A 24,425-nucleotide genomic window follows, 5' to 3' on the forward strand; every position below is an offset into this window, starting at 1 on the left:
AGGAAAGAACTGACTGGGGATAGAGGCCATGCCATCAACCCAGTTCTTGATGTGGTACCCCACAAATTTGTGCTGACACAATGCAGCAATTGTAGACCATATTGTGAGGAAGCACACCATCTGTTTTCTGCCTCTGCTTTTCTATAAATAACAGACTTCAGTCTCTGTGGGTGCCAGGCTAGCATTTTGCACCATACCCCTCCAGCCCTTTAAAATTCCTCCTGACCATCTGGGAATTTCAGAATCATCTAGGTTGGAAAAGACCTTGAAGATCATCTAGTCCAACCATTAACCTAACATTGACAGTTCCCAACTACACCATATCCCTCAGCGTTATGTTGACTCTACTCTTAAACACCTCCAGGGATGGGGACTCCACCACCTCCCTGGGCAGCCCATTCCAATGCCTAACAACCCGTTCTGGAAAGAAATACTTCCTAATATCCAGTCTAAACCTTCCCTGGCGCAACCTGAGGCCATTACCTCTTCTCTTATCGCTCATTACTTGGTTAAAGAGACTCATCCCCAGCTCTCTGCAACCTCTTTTCAGGTAGTTGTAGAGGGCGATGAGGTCTCCCCTCAGCCTCCTCTTCTCCAGACTAAACAACCCCAGTTCCCTCAGCCGCTCCTCGTACCACATGTGCTCCAGACCCTGCACCAGCTTCGTTGCCCTTCTCTGGACACGCTCGAGTAATTCAATGTCCTTTTTGTAGTGAGGGGCCCAAAACTGAACACAAGAATCGAGGTGCGGCCTCACCAGTGCCGAGTACAGGGGTAAGATCACTTCCCTGTCCCTGCTGGCCAAATAGATTTGTCAGGACAGATCTGAGGTCTGTCCCTTACCGTTAAGAAATCTCCCTACATTAGAGCAGAGGAGTTTTGAAGTAGGTGACTCCAGAGAGCCAGGGCCAAAAAGTAGACCTGAAAGTTCTGTCACTCCTGAAAGTGTCAGGGGAAGGAGGAGGCAAGGGGTCAGCTTCAGCTGGGTGGGCCTGAGGTTGGGAAGTGCCCTTTCCTGGACAGGAACTGAGCTCAGAATTTTACCACTGATTCACTGTGAGCAGCACCGGGCCAAGCTCCACAGGAATTCATTAACATCACACTCTGGATGAGAGTCCAGAGACTTTTTTTTTTTTGGTTTCTAATCCTCTTGAGAGTATTTAATGATAACTGTTTGAGTTTGTGGAATGTGTTGAAAACCTCCTTTGGGTTCACGTTCCCATAGGAAAATCCTGTTTTTTCTAGCCCTACTTTTTGGTAAGGGCTTATGCTAACAACACCTGGAAAACATGATAGCAATACCAGACTAAGCCTGATAGAAGCAAACCCAAAATTAATATCCACTCTGATACAAAAAACACTGAGCAACTCTGACTTAGGATGTGAAGCTGTCTCATAATATAAAGCTTGTATTGCTTTATGAGTAGCATTCTAAAAATAATCTTGCTGCAGCTTGCTTATAGCCTTTCAGAAGGATTTTATTATGGAAGTGAAAATATGACAGCGTTCAAAACCACGCTGATATAACTAACACTGAAGTGTCATCCTGAAACTTAAGAAGAATGAAAATGGGAAATTTACCCTAAAACACATTTCCAGTGTTCCATCATGGTGAGTTATAGCCCAGTGAAAAAAAAAAAAAAAAAAAAAGGCAGGCTAATTCTAGTGACAAAAGTCCAAAAAGTTTTGATCATACTTTCAGGAGATGATTTCAGCATGATTTCAGCAGCAAAGTAATGAATGAAAACGTTGAAGTTGTTTTTAAAAATGCACAAAAAGGAAAAGGATGCCCCACTTGGTTCATATTTTACAAATCAAGAATTCATGTCGTATCTTCATGCCCATAACACTGCAACAAAATCATTTTCACTCTTGCTCAATTCTGCTTCTAGGAAATACCCTATGGGGTCAATGACCAAATTACTAGATGTTTCCAAGATGTGTAGGAGTGTTAAATCCTGGATGAAGGAAACTTTTTTTTTTATTTCTAGGGTTCATACTGCAGGTTTTTTGTGGCGAGCACTGGAAGGCATTAAGGTAGAAGGTAACAACCGCTGCTTTTTTTGACTTACTGTTTTAGCGTTAAAGAAATACAAAGAGTAATCCTAGCTTTAAGAACCTGAATTCCAGACAAATTCTTTTATTTCTGTCTGTGTTTAATTTTATAACTCTTTTTAATGTTGGTACATCCATTGCACTTTAAAAGTCAATATATAAATATGTTGCATAAACACTTAAATACATAATTTATTCACTCACTCTATACATAACAATAATGAAATATTTTTATGTTTTTAAGACTTATTGGTGGTCAGTACAGCATGTGCCATAATGGTTATCATGCACTGGCAAAAAGAGGTATTTAAGGTCATTTGATCCTCTAGATGAACTGTGCAAGAAATTATAATTCCCCATTTTTGATGCTTTAAATTGTTGTGACATTGTTCCCTATAGGAAGGCTTCAATAGGAAGCTCTGGACTTCCCATTCCCATCCACTTATCTGAAAGTATAAAATAGATGTGTACTTGTTTAGTGTAACAGAGCGATTCCACTTGGTTCTACCTCCTGTTGAAGATTACTGAAAAGTAGCTATGTGCTTGTGATAACACTTTCCAATGGTGAAATGAAAACAATTTATTTTATAGGGGTAAATCTTGTAATGTGCTAGATGTTTCGTGGAAAGTTCTGAGTACCATCAACTGAAAAACAAGACCCTTGGCACTTTCGGGAACGAGTCTTTAGATCTTGCAAAATCTAAAGTTGTCAAGTTTGGGCACATGCCTATATGCCTGTATTTCTGAACCCTAGCTCATCACAGTCTCTCCATGGTGCAAACACAAACTCTACTTTTGAGGTTGTCTTTGACAGTTGTGAGAGCATTCCTGGCAAGAGAGTGATGCGCTGGTGACCACCTGCGCTGCTACACACGGCATTCTGGTTCTGCTCAACATTTCAGCTGGATGTCATTTGCATTTCAGATATTTTAACAACCAGCAAAATTCAGTGAATTCATGATTTCCTCATTAAAACATTATCATAAGCATCTTCTTTGCCTCACTCCTGTATTCTTCTTAAATTTTGAAAAATAATTGTTCTTTTTTTAAAAAAATGAAAAGTCTTATTTTAAATAAAATCTTCCTCAACTATGATGAGCTTTTCTTCAGCAGGCTGTAATATTACTGAAATATGTAGTATTATGATCTTAATAGGGCCACACAGCCAGTAAATAGTTTCGGGGCTTTTTACTGAACATAGTGTAGAGTAATTTTTCGATTTTTCTGTCACTGCAGGACAAGTTATCTTATTGTGTGTGCTTTAGTGACATGTTGATACCTTGGGCAGCACACAAATTTAAGGATTACAACAGCAACCTTCACCCTTCCTGTCAGACTTTTAATGAAAATCCTCTATCAACCTCAAATAGACTTCTTGCTCTGAAGCACCACCCCCACCTCCCACCTTATATTTAGCCCTTCCAATCTTTTTCCAGGTCCCTTTACACTTTCTCTGATATGACCCTTTCCAAGAGGCAATAGTCTGCAGTTACGAACTCATCTTCAGTTCCTTTGGGAGTTACCTGCCCCATAACTATTTTATGGAATTCAAAAATCATTAAAAAGCACTTGAAAAAGCTACATAAATTCTTACTGCATTTACAGTTTACCCAACCCACAAACTCATCACAGATATTTCACATATAGTTTACCCAAGCATTACATTGTGTCTTCAGAGCAGTGTATGTAAGCATGCAATGACATGCAAGCATTTTGCCAGTGAGGTGAGATGCAGAAACTCAACCAATATCCTGGTTTCAGGGAAGTCAGTGGGGTGTGAAACAAAGCCAGCTTTCTCAGCAAAACTCAGCTAATGAGGATTTGAAATCATTCATTCAACAGGATATTTGTCAGTTGCAGACAGAGCCATGTATTGTATCTTTGTACAGTGACTGGCACAATGGCTCATCAAGCAGATTAAACTATAAAAATTTCTCTTTTACCAATGATTATTGAATTCATTCTGCTGTAATCATCCTTCATCTTTACTGACAACCCTTCTACTATTTGGCAAACTCCTCTTGCCTTGTGTGCCTTGTGCATGTTGTGTGCCTCTGCAAATACAGTTTATGCTTCTCTGGATAATTACAGTCCTGCTTATGCTTTTCTGCATAAAACTTTGGTATTGTAACAGGTACAAATAATTCTTTAACAACTGAAATGAAGGCAGAGGCCATAACGAGTTGTACGATGTCAAGGAGGTAAACTATGTCAGAGGAATATATAAAAGTATATTTATTGCATCAGCCAGAATTTTGAAAAAGCCAAGAGATCAAACTGGATCATTTAAGAAAAATGTGAAGAGAAACAACCTTAATCATCACCTCTGTAGTTAACAGGCTAAAGTGATAAAGAATTTTGCAGTCCATATCTCCTCTGCACAGAAATAGTAACAGAGAAAAACTTTCTAGCAGAGCATTGGTGGCCTTTCCCATTAACAGGATAGAAGTGACGCAGGAAAGATAGATGGCCCTTGACCATTTATCTCTACTATGGTAAGTCACACACAGAGTGAAGTATGAAGTTTTAGCCAAAGAACAAAGGGGAATAGTTCATTCAGGAAGAGATTAGGTCATCTCTTTGAGCAATTTTCCCTCTAAGCAGATCCTCAAAATTCCAGGCACAGCACCAAAGACATCATGGTTTGGGGACTGCCCGTTACTCTGTTGACTTGCTGATGTGGCCTAGAAGGCCACAGGAATTTCCTGATGTATTAAGACTGTAGAGGGTAAATATTTAACTATGACACAAGTAAATATACTTAATACCTAAATGATAATGGCAGTAATCCTAAATCCTCATTTCAGCCACTATCTACATATCAATGCCCAATTTTCAAAGGCTGTGGCAGTCTTCATAGAGTCCTTTGGTGTTGGAGGAGACCTAAGAGAACCAGGTTATATATAGTGTTTCTGTGAGATTTCAGAAATATAAAGTCATTTCTACACAGGTTTTTCATAGAAAATACTAGGGGTTTAGGAGAACTAATGCTCTGATAGTGATAGTGAGATAATTATCTGAAGATCTTTGCCTTCTTGAGACACAAATGTGTGACTCTGAAGAGAGAAGAGAAAGGCATGTAAATGACCCTATTATTCACCCTCGCTGTTACCCACACACTGAGCTGATGGGAGAGTTTTGAAACAGATTCATTTCATACAGGTCTCTTTCCTGCAAAAGACTTCTGCATGAGAACTACAACTCCCAGAAGATAATTACTGCTGAAGCTATTCAAAGCTGAACGTATGAAAGTGATCAGCACACTTAAATAGAGTCATAGATGGTTTAGTCCAAATTGAAAATTCATTCAATACTATGTTTAGGAAAAAAAACTACAAAATTATCATTGAACAACAACTACATTATTTTTTCCTAAATCTCCACTGTGCAAGATTGTATTTGCAGGCAAGAGATTTAGAGAGAAAAATAAACTTTTATAAGCATAGGCTGACAAATTTAAAACATTCATAAATAACATGATCCAAAGGGCAGGCAAGTCTACCACAACCCTGAAGACAAATATAAAAGCATCTCCAGAGATTGTACTAGGACAACTTCTTTGATTTTTCTGGGTATTTAAAATATGTTCTGTGGATTTGGAGTGTGTTAAAGATCAAATATTAAAATACATCTCAAAATAGTATATTTACATATCTAGAATCACATTTTTTTCACCTACAGTCAGGAAGTAAGAATGCCACTTTGAAGGCTGGAGAACCTTTGATAATGACTGAAAGTTTGTTGTAACATTTAAAATAGTGGGCAGGAGCACTCAAATGACACCAGTGTTTTTCTCTTTGAAACCTTGCAAGTTCCCTCTGCAGGTTTAGGCTGGTGTGGATCACGGACAAGGAAACTAAAAGCCTGGCCTGCTAAACAATGTTATCCCTAAGACAGAAGTTTTGTAACAGAGATAATATCTTTCAAGAAAATCCTCTTTCACACAGAAAGCCTTTAAAGGAAGTTTGGATGTGAAAGAAGGCAGGATCAGTCTATAAATGTCATATCAGCCTGCAGCAGAAATAGTTTTTAGATTCAAAATTGATTGGCATCAATTTGATCATCCATGCTCTAGTGCAGAAGAAGCCATGCTGTCAGAAAGAGACAAATTACCTTCTAAGGTCGTCTGCTGATACTCCCAGTTTTCTCCCACAGTTCTCTAGCCTTGCCTTAATTTCCTGGCAGGGATGCTCAGAGCTTATCCTATCTCTAGGGTAATCTCTCAAGCCTATTTGCCTGCTTGGTACAGAGGGAGGAGGAAGGATGCCAGGATCCAAATCCTCGGGCATCACAGAGTCAGAAGGGAATTCTACTAACTGGAACAAGTGGATTTTGGTTTTCCCATACATTCCTATTGCAGAAGGAACGCCTGGTACATTACATGCAACAAGACAACTAGTCAAAACATGACAAATGGCAAGAATTCACTCCAACAAATAAAAATTCCCAGAAGACCTGATGAAAATTATAACTATATAGTTATGTCTTATGCCAAATACTATTAGAGAAGCAGATGCCATGCACAATCATCAGGTTTGTCTTGCAACATATGCACATGTAAGGACCGAAACATGTCTGGGATGGGGCCTACAAAAGTCTATATTTTTTTCCAGAATATATGACAATTCTTACTTCAAATACATTCTAGAAACGACAAAAGCAAAAGCATACTATAATTTATCAGCAACACAGTACAAGGACTCATTCACACAGAATTAATGCATGTACAATACACATGGTTTCATCTTGCTACCAACACTTCTAGTTTTTTTGAGCCAACAGCTCATTTCCAGGAGAACAACAGATTGACAGCAGGTAAGTAGGTGTAAAATGTAAGAATGGATTTAAGACACAACACTTAGAAAGAGGTTTCCATGTACCTTAACACCAAACACTTCAAAAATCTAAATGCATATATGTGTGTATGTGTGCACACATCCACACTCTGGGATGATGTGTGCAAGGGAAAGGAATTCTGCAGACTTCTTACAGAATTTTTGATCAGCCACTTTTTACTCATGGATTGTCAACACAGATTTTCCAACTGCAAGATCGTATCTGCATTTTCAGCCTATTTCACTCTCTTTTAAGACAGGAATAGTAACACAGATCATATGACTGACCATGTACTACCATATAACAGACGTTTAAAGTACCTTTGCTAAAGACACACCTATTCCACCATAAAACTAGCACAGTTCTATAACTATTTTCCTTTTCTTAATGGATATCTTTTCTGGTGTTAATTTCTGCTTCTCAAGCTTAAGGGAGATTAAGAAATTTCTTTCAATCATGTAACTCCATGGCCTAGAATACTGATTTTCTATATCACTTCCTCTGAGGACTATAAAATTATCTTAATCCATTATTTTTTGTTTGGTTGGTTTCTTTGTTTTAATTCTGAAAACAAACTTTTTTTAGAAATGTATAATGGTGCAACTGAGCATCTTTCCAGGTGACCCCAAGTCTTGCTTGGACTGTCTGTACCCGTATACTTGTTCAATGCTGAGCATAGCCCCACAGTTAGGTCTTGTTTAGACAAGGAAGTTGCACTAGTTTGATTTCTTATCCCAGTTCAGGAGTGACTTACACTTCCTTAGGTTAACCTGAATCCTAAGATATTAAAAAGCTAAGCTTGATCTTTGTGCAGGAGTATTAATGAGAATGTAGTGCAAATAATGTGCAACAATATATGGCATTTCTAAGTTACTCTACCAAGTGAATATTCACTGCCCTGCTGTTTCATAATACTGTCTGAAATACGCACATGTGGTTACACAAGAACAACCTTGTGTTAAAGTACAGCTTGTTTCATAAGGAAAAGAACCCTTCCTATGAAATATGAAACTATTTCAATTTCCTTTTCCTGATCAAACTTCAACCTTTTAATGAGAGGAAATCCTTATGCTACTAGGAAGACTTTTATACGAGGGCTGTTTATTCAAGACACTTGAGCTGCTGGTGCTGAAGATGAGGTTTGCAGCATAGCTAAAACCATGATATTGGTTCTAGAAGGTCCACATTTACTAGTTGTTCCTTGTTTGCAACTTATTGCAAATACAAAGAGGACTGAACTAAGCTGAACTGTAAATTGAGATGAATACAAGCAGGTTGTTAAGTTTCTTCACCTTTCAGGATGTGCTTGCAATAAATCACCCAAGTGAGCCCAGTTTTGATAATGACAAGTTTATTCAAAAGTGCCGGTAACAATAGCTCTGAAAAACTAGCCATTCCTCACTGGTCTTCCTGAGAATATGTACAAGACTAAATTACAGTCCTATTCATCTTAGACGAATACAGGTTGGAGCAGCAGCTACTTGACAGGTTTTAAGAACACTGCAAGAATGAGGACCATTCTGTTAGCAGGGCATATATAATCCAATTACTCAACTGCAACCTGCAAAATATACTTAGCATTATAGATTCATATTCATTGTATCTATCTGCTTATTTTTTATAAATTATTTTAGTTACTAATTTTAAAACTAATTTCCTTCTGAAAGATTTTTTAAATCTCACATTGTTTTCTGTAAACATTGAAAGTACTATTAACGTACATAAACTGTTAATAGCACAAAATACCTTCCACCAGAAAGATTCCAAAAGCAACACAAAAAAATAACATATTAAGCCTCCCAACAGCCTTGTGAAATTGAGTAGTAGTACTATATCTCTGTTAGGAAAGGGAAACAGGAATACTTAAAGTTTACGATTTTCTTGCAGTCACAAGGGAAGTCTATGCTACAGCCATGGACAGAAGTAAAGCTTAAATCCATCACACTTAACTGAGGTATTTAAATCAGTGAGCTGCTCAGGATTTCCCTGGAGTAAATGAAGAGAAGCAGGGACTTCCACAGGACAGTTCAAATGGCTGGCTCTTCCTCTGGGCTTGCTACTGTCTCTTGACACAACACTGAGAGATTCCCCACAGCAAAGAAAAACCTATCTTGGGTATCTCTGGGTTTTGGCCAGAAATTTGGGTGGGATGATACAGGCCTAAAATACCCAGCTCTATACTTTTCCCACATGGGCTGTCTTTTTTTTTTTTTTTTTTTTTTTTTTCCAAGGCACCCAGCACTCTGAAGTAGAGATTGTTTCCAAACCACAGAAGGGAATGGGAACGATGAGTTCTCAGCACCCTCAAAATGACACACCATTTACTTTATATCAGTTTCATTTAGAAAAACTCTCAGTACTCCAAATAATATCTCCCGCTGGGCATCTTGGTTGGACAGTTCTGATGACTAATAAATGTAATATTTTATTGTTACCAGAAAGTTCCTAATTACAGCTGTCATCACTGAAAATAAACAAATTCAGGTTCTACTGAATATTATGATAAAGCCTTCTCTTCAAGCATGGGAAATTTTTTTAAGTAATTTGCTACCAAATGTGGCAACATGTAAGAGTGCCCTTCAGCCTACTTCTCCGATTCTTAAAAAAAAACATTGCCGAATAGGTTATCCCCCAATAATGTAAGGCTTTCAGGCATTTCCACATTTGAAGTCTTGTTCCTTTCTTGTGGGTACCTCAGAATATCCCACTGACTGCCATAATTCGATTAATAAAGTTTTGAAATGCAGGCATATTACTGGCCAAGAGATTTTTTTAGAGGTAAATAAATAATTTTGGTTTTACATTCAAATGTGAATTTTCTTAGAACAAGTTTGTTTCCATGAAGTTATTTTTGCTCCTTAAATTTGGCTTTTATATATACTTACCCATTGAGTAGTGCATATATAAGTAATCCCAATAATTTGAATCCCACCATTTGTGTCACAGCTTGTTTGTGGGAACTGCACTTCATATGTCACTAGGATGAGGCTCTGCTTTGGATATGAGAATTCATTGACTCCAAAGCCAAAAGGAGCACCTAGAATAGTAAATAGCCTCTGGGTCTAGACAAGAAATGCAAGTTCAAGCTGGATGCCAAATAGAAGGCTAGTGGCCAGTTTTGGATGAGGCTTTCTCACTGTTTGCCTTTAGCCTTGGCCCACTTTGAAAAATTATTTCTGAAAAGCCATTCCTTACACAGCCCTCTTAGTAATGCTTATACAAGCAGAATGCAGATTCCAAATCCAATGACCTGCTTTTATTTGTGAAAACTAACGGGAGTTCATTATGGATCTCCTGGTTATGCTGAACATCCAAATATTATGTGGACTTTAAGGTCACATGTTACATTACAAATATGCTCAGTGAGACATAACCATAAATAAAAGGGATACTACTTCCTGTAATAGTCAACTAGGGAAAATTGGTTTCCTAAAGTGACAAAATTTTACATATACTATGGCCACCTCCATCTTTATATTAATATAAATTTGCCTCATATGATATTATGACAGCTCTTTAGCTGTGCCCTCTTGAGGGCAGGCAGGCTCTGTCACACTTTCACACAGCTTCACAGCAACAGTGACATGTAAAGAATTTTCCCATCTTCGGTAAACCATATAAAATTCAAGGCAAAAATCCAGCCACTCCACACACATAAGCATATTATTCCTATTTCATTGCAGTGTTAGTTCCTGCTGGTAAAGACAGCAGAGAGGGGCAGACTTTCAGTGGAGCCACAGCAGATAGTGACAGACATCAGCCTTTCCAAAAGCCAGTTTGTTCTATACAATGACTGGTTCCCCTCAAAACCTAGACTCCTTGCATGTTTAAAACCCAGGTGAGCACTAGCAATGTTACTTCTGCAAAATAAGGAAGTCAGAGAGCACAGAGAATGCCATAGACAAATAATTTATCAAAACCATGGTAAGAATAAACTTTAAAGTGGACTATCAAATGGCTACAGATACCCCAGAAAAATTGCTCATAATTTCTTTCTTTAATGACTGAATCCAGCTCATCATTTTATACTTCTGTTATAGCTGGTGACAGCACAGGCACTTTGAAGGGAAAAGGAAGTGAGTTGAAGCTTCTTTATTTGGTTTAAGTGTAGTGGTGACATCAATATTTGCAGAGAAAGGAAAAAAAAGTTCAGATTGGATACTGTCCGACCAGAATAATTGTGGTTCACTTTCAACTCAAACTTGTACATCTGTGTTAGCTTCTTATACTATACTATCATTAAGCATTCATTTTAAACTTTTATGGTATTCTGCTGAGGTAATGATCAAAAAACAAGAAAGAATGGATCATGTAAAACTCACTTATTACTGTAATAACAATTATTACTACTGTTTGGACTGAAGGATAAGTATATAAAACACTCATCTATATAGCTATCCTGAATGTATACTGAGTCCATCAATGCTGTAAGTTCAGCAAGCTGACTAACAGAAAGTTCCCAAGCAAAACGTGATGATAACATTTCATGTAACTCCTCTTTGCCAATACTTAGACACTGCTATTAAATACCAAACATTATCACGTGTGCCAGTTAGTTACTGCAAGAAAGAAAATGTGATGAACTGTTTGTTTTGAACTATTAGTATAAACATATTGCAGAAATGAAACCCAAGCTTAAACAATGGGGAAAGTTATCCGGTATTAAAATAAACAGTTCTAGGAAAATCTCTAAAAATGTTTACCAAGTCATCTTCTTCCAAGTAGTTTCTCTGCGGAGCGTTTTGCCATGTCCCTGGTTTGCCAACCAATCCCAGTAAAGCTGACTATAGATATGCAAATGCTAATGGACAAGGCTGGGACTTAATTGCCTGTAACTGGCTCCCCAAGTAAGCACATTTAATCTACAGTTAAACTTGTAGGTCATCAAAGAAGCACTTATGGTTTTAAGCATTAAAAAATTGCCTTTTTAAAAAAAGAACATCTCTTTGGCTTTTAGAAATCTGCTAGTTTAGATATCAAGAAAAAATATTTTTAAATTAAAATACTACAGAAATAAGCAAACCATGATTCTTACAAATTTTCTTAATAAATACTCTTTCAATATTGCAGGCTAGCATTTGTGCTGAGAAAATAATTCACCCTGCTAAACACTGCCTATGTACAATTTTAATGAAAGCAATATATATTACCTGAAGTAATAAACAAATTACCTTTATGCAAGTCAGAATATATCTCAAATTCTTAAACACTATTTCTTATTATATCTATTAATTTCCAGTCATAGACCTATAACCATTAATTATTCTTTACTTTGTTCACAGCAGGTGCACTGTAAAATGCTGTTTAGTGTAGCAGCAGTTATATCTGATATTAAAAATCTATGGGGTAACATAAATGAAGAGCATAAAAATGAGATGCAAGATATCTACATAATATATTCATTAAACTTAAGCATTATGCTTGTTCTGAAAGGAAATGAGTTATGACTGAGACGCTTTGTAATGGTAACAGCAACAAAGCAAATTCAGTATTCAGAGATGCTATAATGGAGCTGCATCAGCCTCATTTGTTTAGAATGAGCCATACTCCATCACACAGAGAAACGGGTCCTTTCATTCCAGGGAAAACTGACACATGGAGATATGTGCACAATCCCAGTTTTATGTAAACCCCTGGGAGTAGAGGGTTGGGGGCTGGGAAGGAAAGGAGGAGGGGGATGGTTCTGCTCATAGCCAGTTACACAATCACTGCAGAAGAAAACAGTCCTCAAATATAAACCCCTTTCATTGAGCTTCCTACCTGTTTAATCACTTCCCTCCAAAGTGTGAGAGGACTAACCCCAACTCAGACATTCACACTCCAGAGACTCATATTTATTCATGTTCAGTTCACAGCGAAACAGTGATCTTAGTTCAGTCTCTAGTGGACAAACACAGAATAAGTAAGTCTTATAAGCATGATTCAGCAGGCAATTTGCTCAAGTAAAATCATGTGTGCATAAACACAGATAAAAACTCCTCTTTTTAGTGCTTGCCTCAGCCTCCCAAGGTAAAATAATTTCTTAAGAAATGCTTCCCTCTACAAAAGACATTCCCTCATTTCCAGCCTTATATTCCACAAAGCAGACCAAGATATTAAAAAAATGAGGAAAGTAGTCTAAAAAATAAATCTTTGGTTATATTTTGTTTTATACTCACACATTTACTGGACAGAGTCTTTTCTCTCTTGCTAGAGCCAGATATGCAAAGAGCACAACTCATTTACCAAGAGATCAGGAAATCCTCTCTAAAGATTTGAGTAGTTTTAGGGGATGGGGATGGCTGCATATGCTTTTTAACATATTTCTGTCTTGTATACTGTCTGTATAAAACAAAAATTGCAAATCAGATAGGTAAGAGTAACTGTGCTAATATGAAGTTTTAGCTCAACTAGTAGAGTCTTCACTAGATTTTTAATGATGTTCACTTTTAGTATGAACAAGTGGTAGAGTTAAATCACATATCTCTCAAATGGGTACATACAGCATTTTCTTGTGCCATCTTACATGACTAGCTGCACCACTCAATTTTCTAAGTTTTGCCAGGTCAAAATGCCAGTGTGAGAATGGGAATATTACAAATAACTATATACAAAGACTGTTTGTTTATTTAGTTTTACTGGTCATCTATCCCAAGGTATTTTCATTACCAAGGCATGGACAAGATCCTGAAAGGTATGTAATTTTACACAAGTGAGTAATCCTGTTAAGGTGAATGGGGTTGCCTATATAAGTGAAATTATTCACATATTTAAGTCTTCTCAAGCCCAAACTTCAGCTCATACATAAAATACTGAAAAGTTCATTAGAATTTTAGAGCTATTCCACAAATTCTTAAAAATATTTACTTCTGCTAAGTTACTGCAACACCTTCAAACCCATTTTTCCCTTTCTATGAAAGAATGCACATATACACACACAAATTAAAACAGGCTGTTTCAAATCTGGTGTAATCTACAGTTAAAAAGTTTTACTTCCGATGTTTTAGGAGTGTGAATACCTATATACTTTCTTCTTTCTTTCCAGCAGTTAGCTGGGTGGAATAGTATTACAAGATCTATTTATGGAGGAACAATGATATTCTTAACCTGGTGTCTTTAAATGCTGACTTTTTTGAAATGCTGTCAGAATAGCAGGTATCCTGCGTGGCATCTGGTCTGAAGCTGTGAACTACGAGTAGAGTTTATAGGAATACTTAGAAAGTTCTGTCATTAGAGTCTCTGGAGGATTTTTGTGTTCTCTGGCTCACAAACATCCATGGTCTCTTGAGATAAAGCTTTAAGAAATTACATCTTTCAGTAATGTGAAGAAAATTCTGCTCCCAAGAGCAATGTCACTAAGAAGGGTGCACTCTGGCTGAAACATTTCTCCCCTACACAGCCACGAACTAGATCAATCCTTATTACCTCAGTTCTCACAGAAACTAAAGAAAACTTTGAACAGCATAAGCATCACCAAAAAAATCCATTTAGTGAGAAACAAAAAAAAAACACCACTTACTTTTTGCAGCCACTGAGTGTAATTTTCCATCACATGTTCCAGATGTTGCAGTTTCTGGGAAGAGAAATCTTGTTCCACGTGAGGAGCATCTCTCTGAAGAGCATTTGTGTTGTACTGGTCTGTCGTGCTTTCACGACAGTTCCCATCCTGTTCTGGCAGAATGAAAGTATAGGTGCACTGCCCATGCTGAATCCGGTTAAATCTTCTCCCACTGGCTTCTGGACCCCGACGCTGGTTATTACAGCCTATATGAACAAGAATCGCTGCCAGGAAAGCAAAGGAAAGGAAAACTGACATGTTATTATTACTTTCCTTTCCTACTTTAAGACAAACTTTTCCTTCCTCTTCCTTTAAATTTGTTCTTAATTTCCCTTAAAGTCTTTGGAAAAAGGACTGGAGGAACGCACTTTAGTAATCAAGCTTGGATATTCTGTTATTTTTTTTAATTTCACTATGAGGATAGCTTCCTTAGTTAAAATTGGGAATATTTATTGCATAGTAGTTAAGATTTATTGTTTCCTCTCTGTTACAGTCCAGCATGTAGCCTGCTTTAGTCAGCTGCATATGCATATCCCAGTCTCTTTCCCCTACACTATCTGCTGCAGAACTGCTATTTTCTCTCAGACTTCAGTGAGTTTTATTAAGGTTGCACTTTCAAGCCAAGCTGGAAGCAAGCAGCCTTTCACAAGATGACTTGACAGGAATGCGTGTATGAGTGCGCCCCTATGCTAAGGATGGCTGATGGCTCGGTACAGAGGGATCATCTTACAAACTGGCTGGATGCATGACCTCAATCATGCATGGCTTTCCAGCCCCTATTGCATACAACTGCTAAGGGCTTTTAACGAATTCACATAAGTTTAATAAGTAAGGCAGTCCACCTTAATACACTTCATATGTTCACACTGACCTATTAAAATGTAGATAAAGTGTAGAAGTTTGTTGTAATCCCTCTGTAAATATACAAAGCACTGAAATTAAAAATACTTTCAGTTCTGCACTACTCAGTATCTATTAAAGAATTCTAAGTCGGGGGAATGACACTTATGGGAAAAAAGTTACATTTAACCCTCACATGCTTTAGCTACTTTTCTAAGAAAATTGTGTTTCTTTAGCAGAGTTTGCAGAGTTTTTTTACAGCATGTAATGAAATTAAGGCTGCCAAATGGTAATGGGAAACGGCAGTTCAGAAGGATAATAATTTTCTATGTTTGGCGTCTAAACTAAGGTAACTAATTATAAAATAGTGAGGGTTAGTGGCTGAACTATTCCAGATTGTCTTCTGTACTACTGTGTAGTTATCACATGCAAAACATTTCTTCCAATTTGCAAGTCTGTATGGGCTATACAGGCACCCCTCACTATATGTAGAAACTTTCTCGGGGGCAACTTCCTCAAAAAAAGATTGTGGTAACTATTTAAGAAACTATCTTATACTTAAATAATGCCTTTGGTATTTGTTAGAGACAAATCAAAAATGCACAGACTAGAAACAGGATTAGAATACTCCTGAAATTCAGAGGAATTTGTATCTGAGTTCCTGCTCTAGTATTTGTTGTTGTACATAAATATCAGCCAACACCTATGCAGACCACTTTGCACGATTTTTCCCATGAAAGTAAGTAGTCTTCTAAATAGCAATAGCACATCACTAAAAAAACAATCTGCAAGATTTTTACCCACATGAAAACCTACTTGCAAGAATATGGAGTGCAAGCACCTTCAGTGCTCACGCAATTGCCACCTGTATCACAACTACAATTTCATTCTAAAAGAACTGCCTGGAATATTTAGCCAGGAATCTGACCGGATCCTGAGGAAGCTATTCCTACTCAAAACTGGGGGTGGAGGCTTTACATCTTGCATCTGGAAAGAAACCACTGCATTTGAACCAATAAGAAATATCTCCTAAAATAATATAGAGAAATGAGAAAGACTTATCTTACTTTAAAATGTCTTTATGTCTGTTATATAGAGAGAAAAAAAAAATGAAAGAGTACAAAGCAAAGAGCAAACCATCAATGCTACTGATGCTTTTAGCAAAATCCAAATATCCTTCTACCTCTGAACTGTTCAGCCCACCTTTGCTCTCTGTTTTTTCTTTTTCTGCCTCTGAAAATCAACTTCTTATAGCTTGCTTTCTTGCTTTCATATAGCATTTCTCACAATTCTCCACCATCACCAGAACTAGTTCTGTTGTGGTTTATTACACTGTCTTTGCAATTATTGTGAAATGTAATTGCAAGATATTTGCTCATGTAAGACCAGAGAGCTTCAGTCAGGAAAAAAACTGTAGGATCAGACACTGAGCTGAAGGGTTAGCATAAAACCAGCTATTCCCTATGAGGCAAAGCAAAAATACCAGAGTACAAACATGGCAATAATACATGTGTTTTTTTTAAAGAGAACTTTATGAAAGGGCCTCAGAGCAGCTAAAAGGGGGATAGCAAAAGTGGGTGTACAAAGGCTTCCTAGATTTTTAGTTCATATTTTAAAATATTGTTGTTTACACAAATGTCTCATTCATTTTCTGCAGAGTATTTAAACAACAGGCTTATTCACATGCAAACATGGAAAAGTGAGATTGTAAACTTACAACTGATGTTTTTCAGAAGAGAACAGACCTCACAGAAGAGCAGACTCACTTTGTTGCTATTGCACGGCCCCTTCTCACTGGCTTGAGGTGACTCTCCCTTCCCCCTCTGTCCCCCTCTTCCTGAAGGGTAACAGCCATAAGCACCTTCAAGAAGCACACATTGTTATCAGGCAAACATCTCCTCCATTTTTCTCCAGCTTAGTTTCCTGCCACAGCACCTGCCTCTCAAAAACAGATCCCTGACCCCAGGCCCCAGACTGATGGATCATGGGCAGCACATAATGGTCAGGTCCCACAGTGGAGAGATGTGGCAGAGCTATGCACCAGCCAGAGCATCTCCTACCAGCACACTGCACTAAAGGTTTCCTTACTAGTGAGAACCAAGTTCCCCCATATACATACTGCCCACATCTGTGTCACAGGAGTAGTGCATATGAGACATCTTGTGTGCCCAAACACGTGAGGTCTCATGCAGAGGCAAGAAAGGGATGGCAGGAGCCTGGGGGAAGCCCGGGAGCCATTCTGTCACTCCCAGTTTGCAGCCTTTCTAGTCCAAGGGGATGCACAGAAAGGGACTTAATAATTGTGCTGGGATGCACTTAAATCTTTGCAAGGACTCAGAGTGACTGCTGAAATGGCAGCAGCTCTGTCAGATACACCGAAACTCAGCAAGCTTTGGGGATGCTCTTGTTGATACCAGAGCTGGAGCTAGCCCCAAGGGTCCCTAACTAGAAGCACAGACACTCCCAATCTTGTAACACAGGGACCACCAAGGTCAGCTTACTGTTCCCCCAAACACATAACAAAGTCATTTTGATAAGGACATTGAACCAGCCAGGCCAGGTTCATTTTACACTCCTCCCTGGCACACTCATGGTCCCATGCATACACAGGCAGAAATGCAACAACAAATACAGAAAAAGGCTTGTTTCCAGATCTACAGCCACTTAATTCCACAGTGCAATTTTCTAAGGAATTCCATTTTATCTAAGGAAAACAGGTACAAAAATAAGAAGAGTTTTTGTTTTCTAAAATTTCCTATTCCTATTAAGGTATTTGCTTTTTTCTTTCCAAAAACAAATGAACCAACTAACTAAACAAAACATCTTGCCCCAAGAGTTTCAACGGTTTGGTGTCTTCTACCTGATTTGTTAAATGTACAGTTTATTATCCCAGTACCACATGATCTATGCGACCTGTTCCAGCTTTTTAAGACCTGAAAATTTTAGTGAGGTGAGGAAAAAAGTAGTTCTCAAAGTTCAGTCAAAGTCACTCTGGGTATTTCTACAGGATCTTACATTATATACTGTAGATATAACCTAAATGATTTGTCCAGGACTGCACAGAAAATCAGTGGCTCAGCCAGAAACTGAGTAGGGCCATGGATGTGTTTAAAAGACTCTTTATTTTCCTAAGACCACTTCCTCCAACACAATGACTAGTTTCGTATTCCCTGAACTCTTCCTTCTGTGTAACAGGGAAGGGATGGATCCAGAGGCCTCCTTCCCAGACCATGCAGTCTCATACACATTGTTTATTTAGTAGCTATACAAAATACTGTAGCTCACTATGTAATCAATCCAACTATGCAAAATAAATGGGAATTCAACATCCAGATAAAGGCTACATTCACATGATACCAGTTCCCACATATCTAGCATTAATATAATTTAATGGCTTTTGTCACAGAATCATATGCATGCTCAGAGTTCAAACACAAATTCTAGGAAACCAAGATCTATTTCTGTTTCTTTACATTTCTGCTGCAATATGTGTTATTACTGCAAATGAGTTGCAATAAGGTTGCATCATGTCACACACTGTACACGGAGCTGCTCCAACTCAACTTCCTCAGTTTATAAGGGAAGTCACTGCAGAATGGCTCCTAAACACAGCTATAAGCAGCAGGCTTTAATCTCTAGGTAAACCAATGCTGTACAGTAACACACAAAATGTTTATTCTTAATGTAGCATACTCCAAAAAAACTCATTCTAAATATATAAATTCAAATGCATAAAAAGGGATCTGAAGTCCAGTAAGTCTGACTGGTTATGTGCTAGTGCTTCTCCAGTGACTTCAGTGGAGATGGTCCCAATTTACCACAGTGCTGAGACCAGAAAGGGATACAGGATATTTGCCTGACCCTACAGAATCCAGACAGTATTGAGAACAGATGAAGGGGAAGAGTTACTTACCATGCAATGACACTTTCTCCTATGACCTGTATGCTTTCTTTTCTTACTCTCCTGGGAACAAGCAAGTAGTCATCTCAAATAAATTACTCCTCAGGACTGAAGTTTGTATATTTACATGAGCATATTTAAGGTATGATCCCACATAGTGCTGCTTGCCAGATCCTTCCTTCAAAGGAATACAGCAATGGGTGCTGAGTCATGGTCCAGCCCAGCCCAGCCCAGCCCAGCTCTCCCAGCATTTGATTTCACACCTGGGAACAAGTAAACAGCTGGGAACATTAACAGAGTGGCAAGAAGCAGCAGCTCTTAGAAGAACATGGTGGTTTACCACAGAAACATCTAAGCTACTGGTTATACTGTATGACCTGTCTGAATTTTGTCTCACACAGAGGCTGTGATGCTTCTCTGGGCAAAAGCTGGACTCTTTCCAAGCATGGCAGCAGCTGAGAGAGCTTGGTGTTTTCTGAAAACTTATTTTAATGCTGTTGGGAACATGGGAAAATCTAGTTATTCTTATATTCATAACAAATCTTCAAACTTACACATGTAGAGAAAAGGCATGTAGATTAATTCAGTTAAATTTGCTCTCATTCCCTGGGGAAGGAGGGAATGCTTCCAGCATCCCCTTGTTATCTGTCTAGGATAAGTTTTGTCCTTAACTTTCACACTTTCAGGATCCTTGAGGCACTTTCAAAGACCAACTTCCAACCCTATTGAATAGGAATAACGCACAGTAACTGAACATAGTGAGCATGACATTTCTGTTTGAAAATAATAAAAATAGATGCCCTAGTCTAAAATGGCTGATAAAATTACCAAAACCAGTGATCTTCCACTGTAAATGCTAGACAAAAGAAAGATATTTCATACGGCTACAAGCCTTTTAGCCCTATCATGTGAATGTGCCTTCTGTTGCAAATTTAATTGAAAGTGCAATTTTGTGGAAATGATTTATCAGCAATGTTGTCTGGTTGAACACTTATTCCATGGACTATTGCTGGGTCTTATTGCTCACCAAGAAAAAGTACAGGAGAGAAAAAACAACCCATTAGTGCGTTGCCTTCAGTTTCTGGATTAATTTAACATGTAGTCCCAAGTACTTTGCGATATGTGCATCTATTCTTGAGGTCACAAAGGCAAGAACTCTGATTTGCCTAGGAAAGAAAAGACTGCAGTCCCACAGTCAAATATAAATAAAAAGATTATTCTGAATCCTGGTAAAAACTTATTATCTAGCAACAAAAAGTTGAAGTTTCTTTGGACTCTATGAGTTAGCAACTTAAGATCTCTCCTTTGGAGTCTTAAGGGTTAAGTTCTGCAAAGCTACAGCCTTCTTACCTAATGGAAACCAAAATCCTGCATCGGGTGATTAAACTCGGTGTTCATGAGGAGTACTAGATACATAACAGTTAGATTCAAAAGCCAGCATATTGGTGATAAAATCCCTTACATTATCTGTAGAAGACATGAGAGCTACCCATCATTCCTGAGCACCATGCTCCAGTGAGCTTGATCTTTCCGTCCTCCAGAGAAAGTCTTTTCTTCATAGGCTTCTCTGTAGCTCACATCTTTTCAACTCAGGTGCAACAATGAGGGAAGTAATGCCACTGTCAAGGGATGGTCAGGGCATTTGGAGGTGAGTCCCAGATTTAAATCCTTCTACTGTTTGATATGGAGAGAGATAGAAGTCAGAGTCTCATCTTCTGGGGCATATATATTCATAGCAAGGCATGAAGCAGTATTCTGTTTTCTTCTGCTTGTGGAGAGACAGCCACATTCCCCACCAACCTGCATGACACCCTAAACAATCAACTGTGAAAGTCAATCTTGGCTGCTCTCTGACCTAATAAAAAACTAGAATGTAAAACATTCTCCTTCATTTTTTCCACATAGAAAAAGACATAAATCTGTGTCAGTTCTTAGTATTTGTGTCCTTTAAGAACTCAAGTATCTGGCTAAAGGATACATAGCAAGAAAATAGCATTTACGAGGTAGCACTCTCCCACTTACTTAAAGGTAGATACTTTTTTCTTAATAAGACTGATTTTCCTAACAAACTTACTTTTTTTCATAGAATAGATTTAGCTAAAATAATCGGCAGGAAATAAACTTTATTGGATATAATGCTGGGGTGGAAGATAAGAAGATCAGCTTTTCATTTTGAGTTTCTATGGTGCTCTAATCAACTTCTACATACCTTTTGAAAAATACCTGCAAATCAAAGGGACTGGAGAAGATAGTCTGGAAGAGGTGTAATCTGTGCTCCAATGGACAAAGCTAGAGAGAATGCACCAAATCTCTCTTTTACACGTTTCTGTAAAAAAATCTGGCATTGTCGCTTTTCTAGAACAATCTTCACGTATCTGCTTTCAGTCAAAAGAAGGATGAAATCTCAACTGTACAAGCTAATAGCTAATTATGTGGGTGAAACGCCTAGCCTTTGATGTAGCTTTAAACTGTGAAAACATGGGATTAAGAGCTTGAATTGCTATTCTTGTTTTAGTTCACTTTCAAAGCCACAGCTTAAATTTTTTAGATGTCTAGTTAAAAGGAGAATGTGGCAAAGGCCATGATGTTTCTGAAATGTATTTCATTCCAAATGAAAAATGAACTAGAGTCCCAAGTGTGAGCAATCTCAATATTGCAGCTTCCTGTATTCTCACCCTTGCTATGTTTTTCATGAATGGGCACACTCAACTCCATGACTAAGCTAAGTTCATCTAATTTAGCTTAACTTTTTGGCCAGAGTTCAACTCTAGCAGGAGCAGCCAACAGTAATGATATTATACAATGTAAGCAGCCCAATCTTCCAGCATTCAGGATCACCTTCCTGGTACTTGTTCTGGAGAGGATAAATATTAAGAAAGGAAGCAGGGGAACATGAATGATATAGCTATTTTTGACATTGACCAATACTAAGATTTATAGCATAGGCAACCTATCTTGGTAGCTACAGAATCCTCAGCTGAATGGAAACACTTTAACACAATGCAGTAAATGGAACAAAACCAAAAAAACTGCCAAATTCTTCTAGAACCAGGGGGAAAACAACATAAAATTGCATTTTAATTCAAACTGTTGGAAATACAAGCTCATCATGACTATGTGAACGCATGATAGGTCTGATCGAGCCCAGCTTTTGCCAAAAAAATCCTTAAAACCTTACTTGTTTTCTCTGAGAGTCAGAATTTCAAGTGCTTTCTCCAGCAGTACAGAATAGATTATATATCCATATAACTACATGTATTTTCAGGAATTATGTCAAATACTAATTGAATACTTTGACAGCAAGACTAGCATATTGGACTTCAGTCTACCTAAAACCTTGAAGTCTCTAGGACTGTGGCAGCTTCCTTACACTCAGCCTATTTATTAATTAATTCTCAGCAACTAAGAGTTAGGTTTTGGGTGACAGATATAGCAGAGAAAAAAATAGGAATCTGCCACCAGGGATCTGAGGTATCAGAGGTAAGTAAACAGCAGTGTAGCTATTGAAAGGGAGAGGCACAGGGAGACAGTCTGGAATTAAGAATTGCAACTATTTCTTATTTAAGAAGGTGGCTTATAAATAAGATATCTCTTATATTTTTATAATGTACTTTTCTCCCCACACCTATTATTTATTTTTGCAAACAGCTTCTGGTTTCACATTCCATACATGGGTATGAGGCAGAGGCTTGGCTTTCTGTGCTCCATTCCAGCAGCGTCCCCATAATACCCAAGTTTGTCATTAACTAATTAGAAAACTCAGTCAACTGGTCAAAATTATTTTAAGAGGCAATCAGCATCTTCCCAACTGTACGTGTCACTTTTAATTAGGAAACAAGAAGTCAGACAACACAAATAAATAGCAGTGAGGCAAGAGGCTAGCTATGGTTTGTGAGCAGCATCCCGTGGAATCGCAGCAGCAAGGCACACCAGCTGTGCCACACTAAATAGCCTCGCTACATCCACGTGTCGCTCTTCTCAGCTGAAGTATAGGATGCACTCATCCTATACTTAGACAGCAAGCTGTCATCATTTTATATGGAAGAAACATTTATCACAAGTTGGCTCTGATTAATTGGCCTGCTAGAACCAAGTCATTAATAGTAGTCACAGACAGTATTTTCCAAAAGAGTTGGAAAATAGAGATAGGTATCCATGTCCTGGGGACAAGCGTGTGCCTAGTACAGAGGCTCAGGCACTGTGCTGCATAGTTATAATGAGCTATAACTAGCCCCATAGCTCAGACTTCTCCATGTTGCACTGCAATCACAGCAAAGGCATACTACCTTCCCTTCAGAAATCCCTTCCAGCACATTTGTACAACCTGCTCTGTCACAGATGCCCAAAGAGGCGCGTAAAACTCAGTTCAGGGTAGTTGTGGACGCTGCCAGGTTGAGGTTCCCTGTGGAAAGCAGGCATAGTCACACTGTTTGAGATTGACACCTATAGCAGGCAGCCAGAATACAGGTCTCGGGCTTCTAATCACACTGAAGGTCTCAAAATGCCTAATCGCTAAGCTGTAAAAATTGAGATAATTAATGTGATTCCAAATATCTTCAGTTTCCTCTCTGCCAGTGGTCATATAAATACTGTATTGACTATATTGAATCCAAAAAAACATGTTTATAACTGTAATGAAGGTTGCAGCTGATTCTTCAGCCACTTCTGTGAACACAGTTCAGCATAGGACCTGTGACACCCTGGCAATACTTCTTCCAAGCATGGTGCTGTATCCCCTGGAAAACCAGGGCTGAAATATGAGCACCAGAGCCTGGGGTGTGTCCTCAGGAGCATGTGTGCTCAGGCACCAGGTCGCTGGAGCACCAGTAGCCTGAGAACTTCATTTCCGCATGTAAATAGAACAGAAAACAGTCTGAAGTACAATATTTAAAAATGAACATTTTCTTCTCTGTGTACTACTGCTACTGTACATCTCACATACATCAGTCCAGGATATTCAAATGACCCAGTGCCTCTAGCAGCATGCAACTCAAAGACAGACTCTTAGTTCACTTTGATCATCATAAACCCATCAGCACACTAGTAGGCATTTAGCTACTGTATGCCAATAAAAATGTTGTTTAAACTGCTAACTGGCTGTTTAAAGCAGCAATTAATCCCCAAGATCAACACCTTTGAAATTACTGCCATAGGGCATAGATAAATATTAACCTTGGCTCTTAGAGAAAGTGTTGGGCTCATGACCTGGGAAGGGATCACTCTTGGCGGTTTAGGGTTTTATCCCCTGCTCTGCCA

The 24,425-nt window shown here is 38.4% G+C and overlaps 1 protein-coding gene across 1 annotated transcript in view; it reads right to left on the reverse strand.

Annotated features, from left to right (window-relative positions):
- The window catches only part of ANGPT1 (angiopoietin 1), a 171,588-nt gene extending 156,774 nt beyond the window's left edge, over positions 1–14,814 (reverse strand). The window contains exon 1 of the mRNA XM_074894355.1: positions 14,390–14,814. Coding sequence (XP_074750456.1) covers positions 14,390–14,686 — 297 coding nt within the window. The 5' untranslated portion in view covers positions 14,687–14,814. The remainder of the gene's footprint in view (positions 1–14,389) is intronic.
- Positions 14,815–24,425: the final 9,611 nt, after the last annotated feature.

Source organism: Strix uralensis, chromosome 1, assembly GCF_047716275.1.
Source record: "Strix uralensis isolate ZFMK-TIS-50842 chromosome 1, bStrUra1, whole genome shotgun sequence".
Classification (NCBI taxonomy): domain Eukaryota; kingdom Metazoa; phylum Chordata; class Aves; order Strigiformes; family Strigidae; genus Strix; species Strix uralensis.